This window comes from Durio zibethinus, chromosome 13 (genome assembly GCF_047325235.1).
Source record: "Durio zibethinus cultivar Kanyao isolate XHJ-2024 chromosome 13, ASM4732523v1, whole genome shotgun sequence".
In the NCBI taxonomy this organism is placed as follows: Eukaryota; Viridiplantae; Streptophyta; class Magnoliopsida; order Malvales; family Malvaceae; genus Durio; species Durio zibethinus.
In genome coordinates this window covers 25,639,912-25,658,156 of record NC_143174.1, presented here as the reverse complement: position 1 = coordinate 25,658,156, position 18,245 = coordinate 25,639,912, and the positions used below count along the sequence as shown (strand labels likewise).

The window sequence follows — 18,245 nt, the reverse complement described above, 5'->3', positions numbered from 1 at the left end:
TTTAAATTATGATATTTTTAAATATAAAATAATTATTTAACATAGAGAAAAGATTCATTTGGAAACCATGTCAGACCTACATATCCAATTTTTTTGGGGGTACAAAAATGATAAAAGTTTAATAAGGTCATACATGAACTAATGAAGAATACTACATGCAGCAGAAAAATCTAAAGAAAAGAAAAGTTCGATACCGGTTTAATTAATTTTCGTCTCTCTTTTGACTTGAGTGAACTCTTCAAGCCTTCTATAGAGTTTGATGAGTTGTTGGGTGCAGATTTGAGGGGATGTGCAGGGTCCACACATGAAATAGATGACATTTCCTAAGGGCCTGGTGTATATACCGTCCTCGCGGAGCATCTCAAGAAGAGAGCTTGCATATAGAGATGCATACCTATAAAACGATCAGCACACCTTTAGATTATGTCCCAAATAGTAACAAGGTAACATTAAAACCTGGAACTCTGGGGCTTGCCAATCCAATACCGTTTTAAAATAGATAAAAATCCATTGAAGCAAAAGCATCAAAAAGTGAGAATCAGTTTGCTTGGATGTGTTATGCCAATGTTAACCAAATAATCACATGCCTCCACCATCCAGGGGAACAAGCCAACAGATGACAATACAAAATACTACCAAAAAGTTAATTAGGAGTTGTAATATAAAGCATCTAAATATGCAAATAGAAGTGCTCAGTGGCAGGCCACTCAACTAGCCCAAAGGCCTGATCAGAGTCGTGCTGGGTTTGGACATAAGTTTTAAGCTAAGCCTCAAACTCAACCATCAATGTCACAAAATATTCCAGGATGGTCTACTTCAGTTAATAGAAAATAAGTTCTGGACTATTGTTGATCACTAATTACGCAAACCATTAATGTCTTGTACCGCTATGCATAGTGTACAAAGCAGAGTAGTGTCGCATGTACGTGATGGGTTAAGCTATTGTCTTTCATGGAAACAGTTTTGCATTCAAAACTTACAGCTTCTGCTTGTTCAAATTTAGAAATATTTGACCAACCAAATTACCAGTCTTAAAGAACTACACGCCAGGCAAACAGGACAGTAGTTCCAGACAAATTTATGAGACAGAAAAAAGAAGCTAAAGAAAATATACCCAGCATTAGACCCATCTGCTTGTAGTTCTAGAGCAAACAGAGTTCCTAATGTGACCACCCTTGAGACAGAAGGATGTGATGAGATCTGTTGCACGAGTTCTGCATCCCATAACTACAAGAATTTGAGTGGAAGTGTGAGAGCATATTATAATTAAAAAACAACAATATGTTTCTCCATATTTTCACCAAGTGCAGTTGGAATGTAATCATTATTATAAACTTAAATTTTTAAGAACATTTGGAATCTTTTTTTACACAGTTGAATTATTAAGAATCTTTCATCCCTCTCAGCAGAGACAGTGAGGGAATAAAGTTTAGAGGAAAAAACAAAGTACTGCTATATGACAGAAGTCTGACATTTGAATAAGCCTAAGTATTAGGGGAAGAAATGAGAATAATTGACCAAAATTACTTTTTCCCTTAAGAAAATGGATGTTAAAAATAATAAGATTGCAACTAAGAATCTAAGATACATTAAATCCCTCCAAGTTGATTTAGATACAAATATTTATGACATCCACTTAAACCAAATTTTTTTCATGATTTCAGTTTAACGATATGTCCAAGATTCAATCTTTCTTGTTTCTTTGGGGAAAAATCAAAAAAAGAAAGATATGTCAGTTTAAAAGCCTTAGAAAATCAATTGAGTAAAAGACAGATAATATAAGGAACTGTTGACCATAAGAGCACATTATAATGTTCTAGATTGTTAGAAAGTTTCTCACCCCAAGTATCTGAGTTAGAATAGGCAAAACCAGTGGAAAATAAACTTGTAAAAAGTGAAAAAGGAAAAATTTAACATACCTCCCTAAGCAACATTTTCTGAGATTTTTCAGATGTGATATTAAGGTTTGTCATTGGATCTTTGAACCATTTAATAGATTTAGCAGCCGCTGTGCACCCCATTGCATGGGCGGTATATGAGTGTCCATGCAGAAGAGCCGTAAGCTGAAAGCAACAAAACCACATATATGTTAGTGATTTATTTATAATATCAACATAATGAAAATAAATAGATGGATTATGGATAAATGCAGAAGCCTTGCAATACGACTAGTGTTTCTCCCACCATAAACAATCTAAATCCACGGATAAAGTATAAAAAATTCCAAATAATTCTGACAAAAATCACATTCAAATCAGCTATCTAGTCAGCTTTCTATCTACAATCTCGCATTACAGCAGTTCAGGCTAATGTTAAACCAGGAAATACCATCCGAAAGAATAAGCTGCCAAATGTACAACAGTTGGGCTTTTATTATTCTAAAAATAATGCACCTTCCCTTAAATATTGAACAATTCTGTAAAAGCTGACCTAGGCCACACTCCAAATACTGAAATTAGTTTAAACCAACAGATCGCCACTAGGTTCAATTCCTTGGGAGCTTGGATGCACAAAGTAAATAAAGCAACTTTTTATTATTCAACTCTTACAACCAGTTCTTCATGCAACTTTTCAAAATTTGAAATCATTAAGGCATTGATGCATGCTATGAATTCTCCCTTCAAACATTCATTGACATCCTATAAATTCTCCCCTCAAATGCAGTCTTCACCAATGTCACTCTTCCTATTTTCAGTTCCTACTGAAGTGCTAAAATTAACATTATTAACCAAGCATAATTACTTAGTTCATTAGGTGAAACCTTGAGCAAAAATTTTTCTGAAAACAAAGAATAACAATATAATACCTTTGAGTCTCCAATAAATGAATCAAAAACAGCATCAGTTGCCAGTGTGACAGCTAACGGGATGATCCCCCCAGTCATAACTTTTGCAAAGCAGGCTATATCTGGTACACAACTAAGCAGTTCTGCTGCAGCCTGCCAGGAAATAAAGCTTGATTAATAAACTTACAATAAATCTCAGCAACATTATTCCAATAAAAAAGAAATATAACAAAACCTATTAAGGGCATCAAACCTCTACTCCTAAACGCCAGAAACCTGTAAAAACCTCATCAAAGATTACTGGAATTCTACAGTGTCGACACTCATTGACAAGCATCCGCTGGAAAAGTGGATCAACCATGTGCATTCCTCCAGCACCTTGGATAACTACAGAATATATCCAACCACTGAGTGAGGTAAAATCAGATAAAATAGAAATTATGGTTAAAGTAAGACAAGAACACTAAGCATATCTCAGCTGATAAGAAGAACCTATACTATAGGTCAGAATGACACACAATCCTGAGAGAAAACAATTATTATAAAGCAAATATATACAATTTAACAATGGTGTTAGGAACAATTCAGAAGTTTATATAAGCAAATGGAAGAGTGGAAAAGAAGCGTTCAAGAAAGAAAAAGTAGGGCGGTTTGCAGAATGAGGTTAATCTCAGTCATCTCTCAGAAACATCCAAGCCAGTCAAAAACAACATCTCTGATCTGGATCACTTCTTACAATCCACAAAATTTATTTGTTAGACTACATGACAGCATAGAGACCAGACATGGTTTTCATCCTTGCACACCTTTAAATCTTAAAGTTATACTTTGTTGCAAAGAGAAAAGTAATCAAGTTCAGAGGATAGAAAACCAGTTCTGATTTCAGATCAAGGTGTCCCAAATTTGAGAGACCAACAAAATGCTGCCCTAGAATCAACATCAACACCCTATAACAACCATGGGGAAACTTGCAACAAAAAAAAAAAAAAAAGCAAACAGTCAAACCAAAAACAAACAAATAAACAAACAAAATGCTTTTAACATATGCTCCCTAAGTATAAGGACACTAAACAACCAATTTCATCATACTATAGTTCACAACAGAAGTTGTAAAGATAAAAATGGAAACATAATTACAAACTCACGAGAAAAAAAAAAACTCTTGTCATGCAAGAAAAGACAACGTAAAATAGAAAAAATAAAGAAATATTTGTCTTGCCTGGTTCTATAATTAAGGCTCCTATCTGCTTAATCCCAGATAATCCTGAATACTGTGATAAGTGTTGAGATAAATATGATGAATACAGGCCAGCAAGAGTTGATTTGTCCCTGTTCTTAAGAAAAATTTCATCACGAGACCTAAAGGCTGCACAACCATAATATATATTAGAAAATAATACCTTAATAAGGGGTGATGATAACTCTTAACACCCCACCCTCTTTTTTTATATTTTATTTTTGTAAGAGAAAGGAAAGGGGCGTGGGAGACCAAGTTCACTTACTAATATCTTCCAGTTTCAACATTTCAGAATAAAACACTTCAGGAAGTGAGAGAGTCCATTTGCCATTGTTCATAAACACAGTTGGAGGGTCGAGAAAAAGCCCTCTTCCAGTATACCTGTCTAATTCATAATATTAATTCTTAAGCGTTGGCCATAATTCTATTGCATACAAAATATATAATATTTCTACAGAGTTCCAAACGCTTTCCAGTACAGCAATGCTTCTGAAGCATGAAAAGAGCTGCACTGAAAATCATACCAAAAAGAGCATTGATTTTTGGTTAATAAGAATAAAACATTACTTCTTTAGCTGCCTTATTTCAGGAGTGTTATATTGATTTAATTCTATGTTTGTCTTTACACTAATCTTAAAAACTATCTCTAGTGTCAAAGTTTAATGGCTTTGACGTTAACTTGTTAAAGAACTTGTTAAGAACAAAGAACCAAATTTTGGGACACACACAGAAGGAGCATGAGACCCATAGCCAAATATCTATTTCTAATCCATTCCAGTATGATTCGCTGCATTCTTGCAAAGTTTGCAAATATGAAATATTGGCCTTTGTGAATGCACCATCTCAAAAACTAAAATGACCACATAGGTTTGAATAGAAACATTGTCCAAGCATGAACAGGTGCTGGAGCTTCAATTCGAGTTCAGGAGGCTGAACATGCATACATGCAGAGACAACAAATGGATTTTTTGAAAAGATTAAAATAGATCATGCATTCAACCTTAAAGCATACTATTATTAGCTAACTCTCTGTCTGTGAGTGTATGGTAGTAAGAAAGGTAGCATTATAACTTGGCAGAGACTTAAAAAGACGCAGTGTGACTCTCTCACCAACTAATCTCACCTTATTCCTAGCTACAGTAATACAATGTAATTCCGAAAAAACATATTTTAACCCACACATCGTAGGAAACAAGGAATATCCTTAATGTGACTTTGCAGTCAAGTAACCCTATAATAAGACAAATTCCCCTGCATCACCTATCAAATTACAATACTTCAAGTCTGCACAATCTAAGGAAAAAATAAAGATTCAGGCCATGGAAGCATTTATTAACGAATAATGAATCCATGACTGAATAACCATGACATAAATAAATAGGGAAAACTATGCCAAACATGCTTTTAGGACAAAACTTTCATACCATGGCTGCTGCAAGAATCCTGTATAAGATGATGGTGCCTGTGCTTCCATTGCACCTAAAGTATCACCATGATAAGATCCCTTAAGAGCCAGAACCTGAAATAAAGAGGCCATTTCAGTTACAATCTCCAGAACAAGAAGAAAAAATGTAAATTTTACATTTTTTTATAAGCAAGATGTGACTTAATGGTAAGTACCCACGTCAAAAGGGGGAAAAACCAAAGCACATGTGGCTGAAACCATCAAAAAACCTTGATTTTACTAATCTTACTTAGGATATGGTCCTAAATAGAACACAACAATGTAGTGGATCCATATAACTGACTCCATTAGTGGGAAAAGCTTTATTTTACATTTATTTGCAGAAAGTAGTAAATGCCATAAGAATGACCACCAAGCTACATAAAGCACGAAGCAAAAATTAAGAAATGCTCCAAACATTTTCTTAACTCCTGTTAACAAAAGTTTCAGCATCACATGCAAGAATGTATTGAAGATACAACTGCAATGAAGAATAATATAGTCACCATTTTCACCAAAGGATTACTAAACATAAACAGACCCTTATAACATAACCCCAGAGTCCACTTGTTGCACAGTGCTTCTGCCACTGAGTTTATCAATTGACAAACACACATGAATGCATGGATAGCCACACATGGAGACACACATGAATGTAGGTGCATAATGTATATGACACATGGATGTGCAGACAAATGCATACAACAGACACAAACACATACATGTTCATGCATGGACACGCATCCTGTGCATGTTCATGCAAAAAGACATTGAGTACTCTAGATTGAAAAAATAAGAACAGAAAAGACCACATTGAATACTCCCTTTTATAACAAACAAATTCATCTCCCTTTGTGCTTAGAATTAGCCAAATAACCCCTTTCAACTAGAGCTTTTCCCATGCTTATGTTATCATTTTTTTATTTGTGCAGGGACATTTTACATCGTCTAGCATGCACCTCAAAAATTTTTAAGAAATATATAAGCATTAATAAGAGAATCTGTCAGCAAAAAATCAACAGGCATAAAAGATATACAGTTTAGGTTAGGGAAGAGGAGGGGGGAAGACATTCAGGATATGCAACTAATATATTTAGCAGAATAAAAATATTTATTTCATTCTACATGTTACAAGCTATTCTAGCATTAGCTATTGCCAAAATGCAAGAAATACATAGTCAAATACACCAAAAGATAGAAAAGACCCACCATTAGCTCGATACATCTTTCAGCAGAGTTATTCTTCAATAACTCTAGAAAATTTCCATGATCGGAAATAAATTTTCTAAATGCCATCTTGAGAGCAATTTCAATTGCTGTAGAACCATTATCTGAAAAGTACACCCGAGAGGCCCAACCTACACAGAAGAATCCTAACTCTTAAAAACTTATTGCAATTAAATAAAAACAAATGTTCAAACATGATTAAAGAGGTATAAATCATCCACTGACCAAATTCTTATACCTTCAACAAAAATGAGAGCTTTACAAAAAGATCAAAGATTGACAGCCATCATCAGCTTTTTTCCTTTACTTTATTGTTCTCATTTTTCCAAGAGAAAAAATGAGGAAAGTGATAGGCAATCTTCTCAGATGAACCAAGAATTGATGAGAAGAGAGAATCAAAGCATAGATATCTAAAGAGAAACAGAATACGAACCTTTCCCCACACCGTCGAGCAAAAGCTCTGCACATTCTAAAGCTGGCTCATAGACATTCTCAGGGAACATTACATGCCCAAATCTTGCAGCAGCATAACCCATATCCCTTGCAAGTTCAGTCTGAAACCACCTAAACAAATTACCGCATTAAAAAAAATTCAGACAACTGACAGCTGCAAAGTAGGTAAAGTAAATTACACCTCATGCCAATGGGAAAGTTGCAGGGTAGAAAGGCAAAAACATGCTAATGACGAAGTTTAAGCATTCAATATGGATATGTATCTGAAATTGATAAATTCAATATGAGTTTTTCAATTTACTTTGAGGGTCATATCTTCAAACATAATGAATACTTTGGAACTATATGTTTTTGAGATGGATATGTGAGGACAAAAAATAGACTTAATAGTAACATAAATTAAGCTTATCCTACATGATAGGAGAATTATTAAACCATTTAAGACAATATTCAAGAAACAAATAGTGCATAGACCATATGAGATAGAAAGATCCACCTATCTCCATATGTTGTTAGTTTAACCATTCAACTAATACAGGTGAAGCTGATAGCGTGTTAGGGCCAGGGTTGGCGATGTCCTCGGCAGCTAAAGGCCATATGTTAGGGCCAGCTTTTAAAACCTTTACAATTGACTAGACTAAGGGGACAAATCAAATATATATATATATATATGAATACACTGCCAGTGAAAAAGAGAGAGGGATAGAAAGAGAGAGTAACAAACATAAAGACAACCTGTAAAGTTGCATCTGGTCCTTGTGTCCACCAACTAGCACATGCATCAAATTGTTGAGTTATGACCTCTTTGTTCTGAACCTGTAATTTAATTTAGAAATAAAGGCAGGGATTTAATTTTTACATCAGAACCTCACAATTAACATCGAAAAGGAAAGGCACAAAGAACTTACAGGCAAAAACCTATAAGTAAAGTATAACACAGAAAAGAGAAGTCAGTCAGGCTATTGCCCATCTTATATTATATGAAATGCACAAACCTTGTAGACTGAAAAGTTTTCACCACAACGTGAATCAATGACTGCAACAGTACAAGATGGTACAAATTTGTGCTGAGTAAATGGCCACCAGAAAACATCCCCAGCTCTTCTAGGCATTTCATTAAGTCTCTGCATTCTTTCTAAATAAGCTTCCAGCATTATGTCTTTCAAAGAATTAAATACATTGCGCGATTCGTCAAACCATTCCATTAGGTTGTTTGATGGATCTTGAGGAATTGGCGGCAGCACAAGCACAGGCACTCTGGAAAGAATAAAAGAATAACAACCCATGACATAGCATGACCAAATCTGATATTGCCTCAAAAATTTTGATACTTCTACCGGTCAACAAAAGAAAAAGTAAAGGAAAAAATTCCAGGTTCCAATGAAGATCAACATAAAACTAATAAAAAACTTAAATACCTATTATGCAAATATGACATTAATGGTGTTTCATTTACAAGGCCATGATCTTCAATAACAATAGCAACAACATCATAACCTCGTAGTTTCAAACTCTCATAAGCTGAAATAGTTCCAGATATACCACCCAACCGCCCATCTCCAACAAGAACACCAGGAAAGCGTAAGGGCCTGATTACACATTTAAAAAGAAATGCATAAGGAAAAACCATACATGTAAAAAGTTAACATTTTCAGCCATCATTCAATGAATATGATCGAAGTTATCAAAAATAAAATTTTCAATCAATGTGGATTGCAACTTCCAGCACATGATTCTTAAGTTCACAAATAAAATATAAATCCACCAAAAAAAGTAATTTTCAAATTGATATAACAATTCTAAAAGCCAAGAAATCAACTAAGAACCCAAAACCGGAAAAAAAAAAAAAAAAGAAATAGTTACACCAGAGCATAACACTAAGGAAAGGATGCAAGCACAAGCGAAGAATAACCCACATACTGGTAAAGATCACATTGAAGCCCCTCAAATTTAACAGTAGTCATCAATATGGATCTCAACTTTCAGCACATAATTCTTAAATTCACCTAGGCTTCATCTTTTTGTTATTTTTTTATTTGCATTTTGCTTTCTCAAAGGTTGCTATAAAGGAAAAGGAAAAAAAATATAATTGATTAAACTAAATAAATGACTAAAATCTACCACCAATTCAAATATATTGCCTTATATAAAAGCAAATTATGCATTTTGTTCTACTCAAAAATTGCATTTTTAATTCTTCAAAACAATTATTAGCTTTTATATCTAAATGCACTTTTTGCTCTTTAGTTCTAGATGCAAAAGGAAAGTAGAAAAAGCAACAATCAAATCGACCTAAATTCTAAAACTCATTGGATTTGGAAATTTCCAATCAATTGAGAATCCTAAAAGATATTTTTACTAGAGCATAAGATAAAGGCTCTATTGGTTGTTAATTTTGCTATTTGCAGAAAAATTATAATTGACTAAAATGAATAAATAACTAAAAAATGACACCAAATCTAACATGACTAGTCTATATAAATGTAGAATCATGCATTTTTGTTTCAATTTTCAGTGCAAAAAGCAAGTAGTAAAAGCAACAAGCAAACAGAACCAAAGGAAATGAACAAGAAACATTAGAGAAGAATCAACAGATACCGATAAAGATCGCATTGAAGAGTCCCTGAGGGTCCAGGACTGGCGACCCCACCGGCAGTCTCCAACACACAAAACCCATCCAACCTCCCCCTCTCAACACCACCCTCCAACAAGCCTTCCCTCAAACGTCTCTCCACTTTCTTAACCACTTCACAATCCCCCACCGCCCCACCCTCCCTTTCCGCAGCCAAATGAGGAGACAGCGCGCCCTCCCAAGCGTACAGCGTCTCTGAAACAAGCTCTGGAACAACCCTTCCCTCCTCCAAAACCTTACTCTCCTCATAAAACCCCAATTCACACATCTCCTGTGACTCAGTAACAGAGAATTCGTTTGGTTTAAATGATTTGGCGGCGGGGAGGGAAGAGAGGAGTACGGAATGGGAGGACAAGAGGGGGAGATTGCGGCGGAGAGATAAAGAAGAGAGTTTTTGGAAGAGAAAGCGGGAGTCGGAGTCGGAGGGAAACCCTGTTTGGAGAGGTTTGAGGTAGAGGAGTTTTTTGGCGTTGGAAGACGAAGGGGAGAGGAGGAAGGAGGAGGATAGGCCCGTGGAAACTAGAGTTTTGCCAAGGGAGGTGTTGGAGGACCAGATGATGTACGTTGGGTGGGAGAGTGAGATGGTGAGAGTGGATAAGGGTTTGCATTGGTGGTGGAGAAGCAGTAGACGGACACTGAGAAGATGGTGTTGGTGGTGGTGGTGGCGGCGGCGGAGGAGGAGAGAGAGAAGCATGTTGGAAAGAGCAAAGGGAAGATTCAGAGATGCGTACAACAGCTTCTTTAATGACAGAGAGCGTTTTGAAAATGGGAGGGGAAAGGACACTAACTGCTCCACCTAACTACGGACAAGTCGTACAGCAGCTTCTTTAGTGTAAGAGAGCGTTTTGAAAATGGGAGGGTAAGGGACACTAACTGCTCCACCTAATTATGGACAAGTTGAACTGAAGCATATCTATCAGCAATACGAGACACGTGCACCAGCGTAGCATAATAAGTGTCCATTTATGTCATGATTTAATCGGGCCAGTTGGGCTCGAGACTAAAATAAATGCCCCATTACTCGGCCCAGCATACTAGCTCGACTCAACTCGGTTGAGTTTGGAAATAGATTTTTAGGCCCAAGTTCAATCTAATTAAATAAAATATTTTTATTTTATTTTAAATTTAAAATATATTGATTAAATATAAATTTATTTTATTATTTTAATAATAAAAAAATATTTATATCACTATATCGGGTCAATTTCAAGCTTAGCTTTTCAAAAAAGAAAGCTCGATTTTGCCTATAAATACCTATATGTAATTCTATATATTTTTATTGTAAACTAGATTTATGCCTTCACCTCGTGAGAGTTTCTTGAAAATATCTATTTTTTTATTTAATTAATTTTAAAGTAAATTATATTAAATAATATTTAGTTAATAATTTTTATTTTTTACATATATTTAAATATATGTATTGATATTTGTATAATCATATTTTATTAATTATGAAAATTAAATATATACAAATTAATTATTTATAAATTACATAATAAAAATGCAATTGAAATGCCATATCAACTCACCTTATTGTGCATTTGAAATACCAAATCTTTCATAATAAGGGTTTCATATGCAAAATAGTAAACTATGATATTATGATCAAGAAACCATCATTCATAACAATTACAAATGATTCAATAATAAAAAGGCCATCAATGTTGATGGTCAAACTTTATTGTTATATAAAACATGCACCATTTCACTAACAAAGTTAAAATCTCCAAATTTAATGAGAGATTCCGCTAAGAATATCCAGTAATCACTTGTATAATAAATAATAATAAAATATATAGGATATTAATAAACAAAGAAACTCAAGTAGAACCTAGCATGGAAGTCAATGATTAGCTAAGCTTAAATCAATATAATCTTATTGGTTGTCTGCACAAGCAAATGCAATGCCACCATAAATTCTAGACACGATGACAATGACCAAATCTGATACTAGTCTACAGAGTATAAGCAAAAAAGAAAAAAAGTTTAAATCATCTTATTAATTGAATATTAAAAGTACCTTCGATAAAATAGAAGATAATTAAAAGTTTACCTTAAGTCTAACTATAACACTGGATATTTTGATTTAAAATTAGATATAATGAAGATGTTGTCCTGAAAATAAATCACCATCTAAGACTTGTAAGTATGGCAACATTTTTTGACATAAAGTTTTAAGTGAACCAATCTAACATTTCAATCTATTAACATAGGTGTATCTTCAACTCTATTATCATTCTCTAAATTGAAAACATCATAGAGTTAAAATGATTTAAAATGAGGTTGCAAAACGTGTGAAAACTGCATATTTCTAATTAGTTATAAAAACATATGGTACAAAAATAGTTTAATTTTTTTATCATAAAAAAGAAAATAAAATTATTCTATTAATAGCAAAAATAATTAGAATTCAAAAGCTAAAAATAAAATCTATTAATTAATAAGTAAAAGCACATATTTTTCCTCTTTTGCATCATTTTTCTTTGGCTTAACTCTGGTTAAGGTTTTTGAAACAACATGATCAACAAACACATGTTAAAGAAAATAGCTTAATAAGTTCTTCAAGTTGTAAAGTTTTCCAAAGAATAAGTTTTACCAACCTGCTATTCTACTATATTGTTGTTGAAAAATAAGCTATTAACATGTTGCTACACAAAATTGCAAAAAAATAACAACAATACCAAAAAAAAAGGTCTAACTTAAAAACTTACCTCAAACTCAAACCTAATACCTCAAAACTATACTTAAAAAAAAAAAAAATTGAACCTCGTAATAATAAACAATTAAAACAAATTAAATAACAAATTTACTATATAACCAAAAATCATAAAAATAAATAAAACTAACATGCAATTTCACAAAAAATATAAACCAACATAAATTTCACCAAATATAAAACAATTCAAATCATCATCTATACAACCCAATCTTAAAAAACACAACCTCACTAGTAGTATTGCCTTTCCTCTAAATTCAGTTGGTAGATTTTCCTTATCAAAATATGATCTCATGAGCTCCATACTATCTTTATTCTTAAGGTACACAAACTTCACCTTTTGAAAAGGTTTTAATATTCAAAAAATACTTAACAATTTGCAAAATGAAAGAAAAGCAAGTTGATTAAGTTTAATATATCAAATCAGCAAGAGTAGCAATTAACTTACAATGCTAAATGCACTAATGTTATGTCATTTAGTTTAGAAAAACTTGTTCTTCACACTGTTAAATCATTATTAAACATAATTATGTCTTAGCACAAGTTTGGAAACCTTCAGCACTCATTTAACAATCAGAATGTGGTTAAGTGGATAGAATTCAAACCTTCCAAAATATTTTAAAAATTCTTGAGGGATTATAAAGAAATGTTATAGCCAACTTTTCACAGTAACGATTTTGTAATATAGTAATAGTGTTATAAGCAGATTTAATGGCCACACTTGTACTCAGTGTCCACCAAATGAAGTCTATCAATCAAGCTATCTATTCTTAACCCTCTGAAAGGTTTAAAATAGCATTCTCTATCAGATATACCAAATGACACAGCTGAACGATGTCATGTTCTACAACATTTTTTGCCATGTTAATTTCCAAAACTTCAAATAATTGAATCTACAAACATTTTTGATATGCTAATCCCAATAGAGATAGCCAACCCCATAACTCTTTTTTTAGTTACTTGTCTTTGAACCATATCCCTAACAAACTCAGAGTCCACAACCAAGCTAGCTAATTTTAGATTCCTTTGATAAGCCTTCTTGATCCTATCTAAAAACACAACCATTTGTATAGATTTTGGCCAATTCATGCTCTTTAGGTTTTAAAACTATAGATTTTTAGGGTACAAAACCATGTGAACTAGAAAATGCTGCATTAAAATCATGGCAAATTTTTCAACAATCTTGCAGCAACTAATTCATGCAAAAAATCAATCATTTTGAAGAAGAAAAAAAAGATAGCTTATCCTGAATGGAAACAAAATAAGTTCATAATCACATAAAAAAATTTCTTAATATTAAAATTAATGCAAATACCAATAATAAATATAAAAATAGTTCACTAATTGCAGATATGAGATGAAGACCTTAAATTAAATATTGTCATAGGCATTAACTCTTTTGTTTGTCAACTAATAATTCAGAAATAAACCTAATAGCTACAATGTTCCAGCTTGGGCAAACATAGTGTGTTTTAATAGGTTAAAAGAATTAGACTATATCTTTATTAAATATGATGTACATACTGCATAAATAAACAATAAATAAATGACTAAATTGTAAGTTCTAAAAAAGATATATTAGTTTAGAGTATTAGAAGATTTAATTTATATGCACAGGAATTAAAAACTTACATACTGCTATAGAGAAGCACTCCAAACTACAGTAAGGGCAATTATGAAACATTTGGTATTAACACTCACATCAATGATAGTACAAACACCAACACACAGAAGAACAACAGCTATGCGTAGCTTTGTATCTTTAAAGTACCAAATTGTCCATCACAACTTCTAAAAAAATAAGATACAGGAATCATATCGAGTTTTACAATTTGTCATTAAATTAGAGAATCTATGATTTTCAAATTATTCAAAAACACAACTATTAAAATCTAGTAAATATTATACTTTACTTGATAAAATCCCATAGAGTTCCAAATCAGAGTAACATTCATTCAAACGATAGAGAAGTTTACAAACAAAGCTAATTTCAAATGCTCAGGCAATGGTAGATGAAAAGATTAAATATATCCTAACCATCTTAGAATGGCTATCATCAAGGTTGTGGTAGCAAAATGCAAACCAGTTAATGTTGTGGCTATAACAATTTGCAATCAAATACAAAAAAATTAATGATGGTTTATCAGATCCTTATTACAGTAAGCATAATCAGAACATTTATAAAGTAACAAAAATCAAAAGCTTTAACTTATTTACTTATAGATGATTATTATGCCAACATCATAATCATCATACACTTAATCTCAACTAATTTCAAGTTGAGCCTTCCATTCCATCTCAATATGACCTCTGACTTGATTCATGGCTTGTAATTTGTCTCATATATCAATAATGCTAAATCACATCTTAACCCTATTGTAAGGTTTCTTTTTCTCTTTGCTTGGTTAATTTGTTCAATAATAGACACTAAAAGTTGCTCCAATGCCTATTATTTAATATTTACTAACCTTGAAATTTGAATGTTGTTGAAATTCCTAATATTGTTACTAGATTCAATAATTCATATTGATAGCTAAACTATAAATAGAAAAACTTGATAAAAAAAACAAAGAAATGAAAATTCTCATAATAAAAGAAACAAATGCCAGTGAAAGATGGGGGTTGAAAGCTTATATAAATTTGTTAACATTTTTTGCCAAAATAATGTGACATTGGATTTGTTGCTATCTAGCAAGACTGCTTACCAATAGAATAAAAAGATGTAACAATTTAAAGAAAAATATACAAAATCAGCTTTTCATTATCCTAAAATTTGTTTAAGTTTTTTTTTTCTTTAGATATATAAAAGACTGAGAAAGAAAGCGTTTCTTGAATTGGATTTTTTTAGGAATTAAACAAAGGACAGAGAAATTTGGAAAAAAATGATAAAAGATTAAAAAACATACAATGGATTTGAAAAATGAGGAGCTGATGTAAAGGTAGCAGCGATCATCTCTGACACAAAAACATCTGAAAAAATAACCTATGACTTTGCATATCATATGATCAAAAAATTTCACCACTGATCTTGTGTTTCACACTTTTAAAAAAAATGAAGCTTCTCTATTCAAGCTTTTAAAGAAGTTTCTAGAGAAGGTTTTTTCTTAAAATTATCCTTTAATTAGTTTTATTGACATTGCTTATGTGTCCTCTCAAGCCATGTTAGGGGATCATTTTTATATATTTTATAGAAATTAAATACACCAAACAGAATTGCATGCATTGCTAAGTATGGAAGATTACCATTGAAACATCCCTATGAAAACATGTTCAAACAGAGGGATCCGTGAAAAGATAACCCAGTAAGTAGCCAATTTTATGGTGTCAGAGTTTGAATTAGCCTTGATTGGTGGATGGAAACACACCTGTTAAGAGTAAAGAAATGTTACCTTAAATGATCTTGAATCTAATCAACTATGACATATATCATCAATATGAAATGTCAAAACAAAAAAGTAAAGTTACACCAATAGAAGTAGAAAAACAAACAACAAGTTTTTAAATATCAATGTTATAAAACATGAAAAGAGAGGCTTATAAAGGATAACCCAAAGTAAAGATGGGCCTGCAAACAATGGATAAAAATGAGAAAAAAAACCATGTTCTCATCATATAAATGAAAACTGTTAAAAAAAAAGCATTTTAAAAAGAAAATATAAGAGATTTAGCTAATAGATCAACTTCCTGAGAGCAATAAAATGCAAAAAAAAAAAAAATGCAAACAATTTTCACTCATTCACCAACTTCTTGTATGTCGATAAAAGAAAAAAAAATACCATGTAATAACATCAAAGCATATCAATGCATACTTGACAAAAGTAATGAACCCATACTAAATTTAAACCCATTTGGTTGGTTTATCTTCTGAACTGACTTAAATGATGGTGGTGAACCTGAGAAAAACTTCGGTGTTAAGCTCTTTTCTCTCATTTCACGCATTTTTTTTCTTTCTTTTCTTTCCACTCAACCTTTTTTTTTTTTTTTTTATCTATGGAGTCTGTAGTATTTCCTATCTCTAGAAGTCACTAGAATTCTCTCTTTCTCTTATATTTTTTTATTCGTTCTTTTTTCACAACAAGATGATGCCAAAAAAATTGAAAAGCCCTTAAATGAAGACCCAATTGTTGCACAACAAGCAGCATAAAATTGGAACTTCAAGATGAATAGTTCTAATTTGGGGATTGCTTTTATATATTTGTATAGATTTTGGAAGTTTATGAAATTCTTGTTGTTTTTGTTGATTTTATTCTTATAAATATTTTGCTCATGCGATAGTTAAGGGATAAATTATTTTTATTTTGTAAAAATATTTATATTTATTTTTATTTTGATATTTTTTTTTTACGAAGCATTATTTTGATTTATCTTAACACATGTTAATAAGAATACAATTATAGTTTGTTACTGATAATAATTTAAATAAAAAATTAAAGTTAAAATTTTAAATATTTTAGAAATAGTTATTCATTAAATATATGATTTATATCACAAATATATCTTGTAGATGTAATTGATTTTATATTTTAAAAATATTTTATATTTTATTGTACAATTTAACATATATTAATAATTGAAATTTTTTTCTCAAATCAATATTTATATATATGTAGAAAAATACTAGTTAATAGAGCTTAAATTTTTTAAAATGTTATTAAATTCATGTAAATGTATCCATTCTTCAATTTTTTTATTTTTTAATCTTTTTTTTATTTTTTTTAATTTATCATTTTATTCCTTATCAAACAAAAATTTGATGGTCAAGTGACAATCAAATATTAATTGATGAATTGTCTTAAAATTGACAATTATTTTTAGAGACAATTTAAATAGTATATATAGATGTATATAGATTTATGGTATACAAAACTTTACGAAAGTTAATATAATATAATGTAAGGCACATTAATTTGATGTATAGAAAGATGTATAATATAAGATAAAAAATCATATTATCCCATACTTGATGTTTTAAATAAGAAGAGAATATCTCAAAATAAAAAAATGAGGAAATAAAATGGAAAATAAAAGTTTTTTTAGTAGACCTAATAATTTATGTATTTATATTATATAAAATATAAATAATTTATGTATTTATCATGTTTTATATGAAAATTTTATATCATAATTTTTATAAAAAATATAAAATAATTTTTTGTTTTATTAAATTCATATATAATTTTTATTAAAAATTTTAAATCATATTATATTCATTTTTTATATTATTTTTATATTATATTATTATATTATATTTTAAATTATTATATCTATTTTTATAAGACAAAATCTATTGTAGAAGAAATGACTAATAAGATGCCTCTCATGACATCTTTACTTTGCGAGTGAAGTAATAAATTATTTATTATTTTTAATAAAAGATTTAAACACCTTTAAATTTTGTACATTTTTATTTTATATTTTAACATTTAGATAGTTTCTTCAATTGAGTTGGTATTTACTTGAGTATTGACACAAAATAACTAGTTACAGTCATAAATAATAATAATAATAATAATAATAATAATAATAATAATAGTTATTGTTAAAAAAGCAAATGATAACTTTTTAAATTGGAAAGGAGAAACCATAATTACAATATTATTTTATTTAAATAATAAAGACATGAAGTGAAACAAAAATATATACTATATTTTTATTTGATAAAAAAAATTCTAAAATCACCAAATTATTATTTTTTATCATATAAATTTTATAAGAACAAAATGAAAACAATCATCTTTGGTTGGTTTTTTT

General features: G+C 31.0%; 1 protein-coding gene across 1 annotated transcript; it reads right to left on the bottom strand.

Annotated features, from left to right (window-relative positions):
• Window positions 1–14: 14 nt before the first annotated feature.
• Window positions 15–10,662, bottom strand: BIO1 (adenosylmethionine-8-amino-7-oxononanoate transaminase). Its single transcript, XM_022899670.2, has 14 exons — window positions 9,745–10,662; window positions 8,565–8,735; window positions 8,142–8,403; window positions 7,882–7,962; window positions 7,127–7,247; window positions 6,676–6,824; window positions 5,447–5,541; window positions 4,288–4,403; window positions 4,005–4,151; window positions 3,039–3,172; window positions 2,807–2,938; window positions 1,920–2,063; window positions 1,115–1,227; window positions 15–394 (listed from the first exon to the last, which is right to left on the bottom strand). Exons 1-14 carry the CDS (start codon window positions 10,470–10,472, stop codon window positions 199–201), a joined length of 2,589 nt encoding a protein of 862 aa, XP_022755405.2. The 5' UTR covers window positions 10,473–10,662; the 3' UTR covers window positions 15–198.
• Between the last annotated feature and the right edge of the window lie 7,583 nt (window positions 10,663–18,245).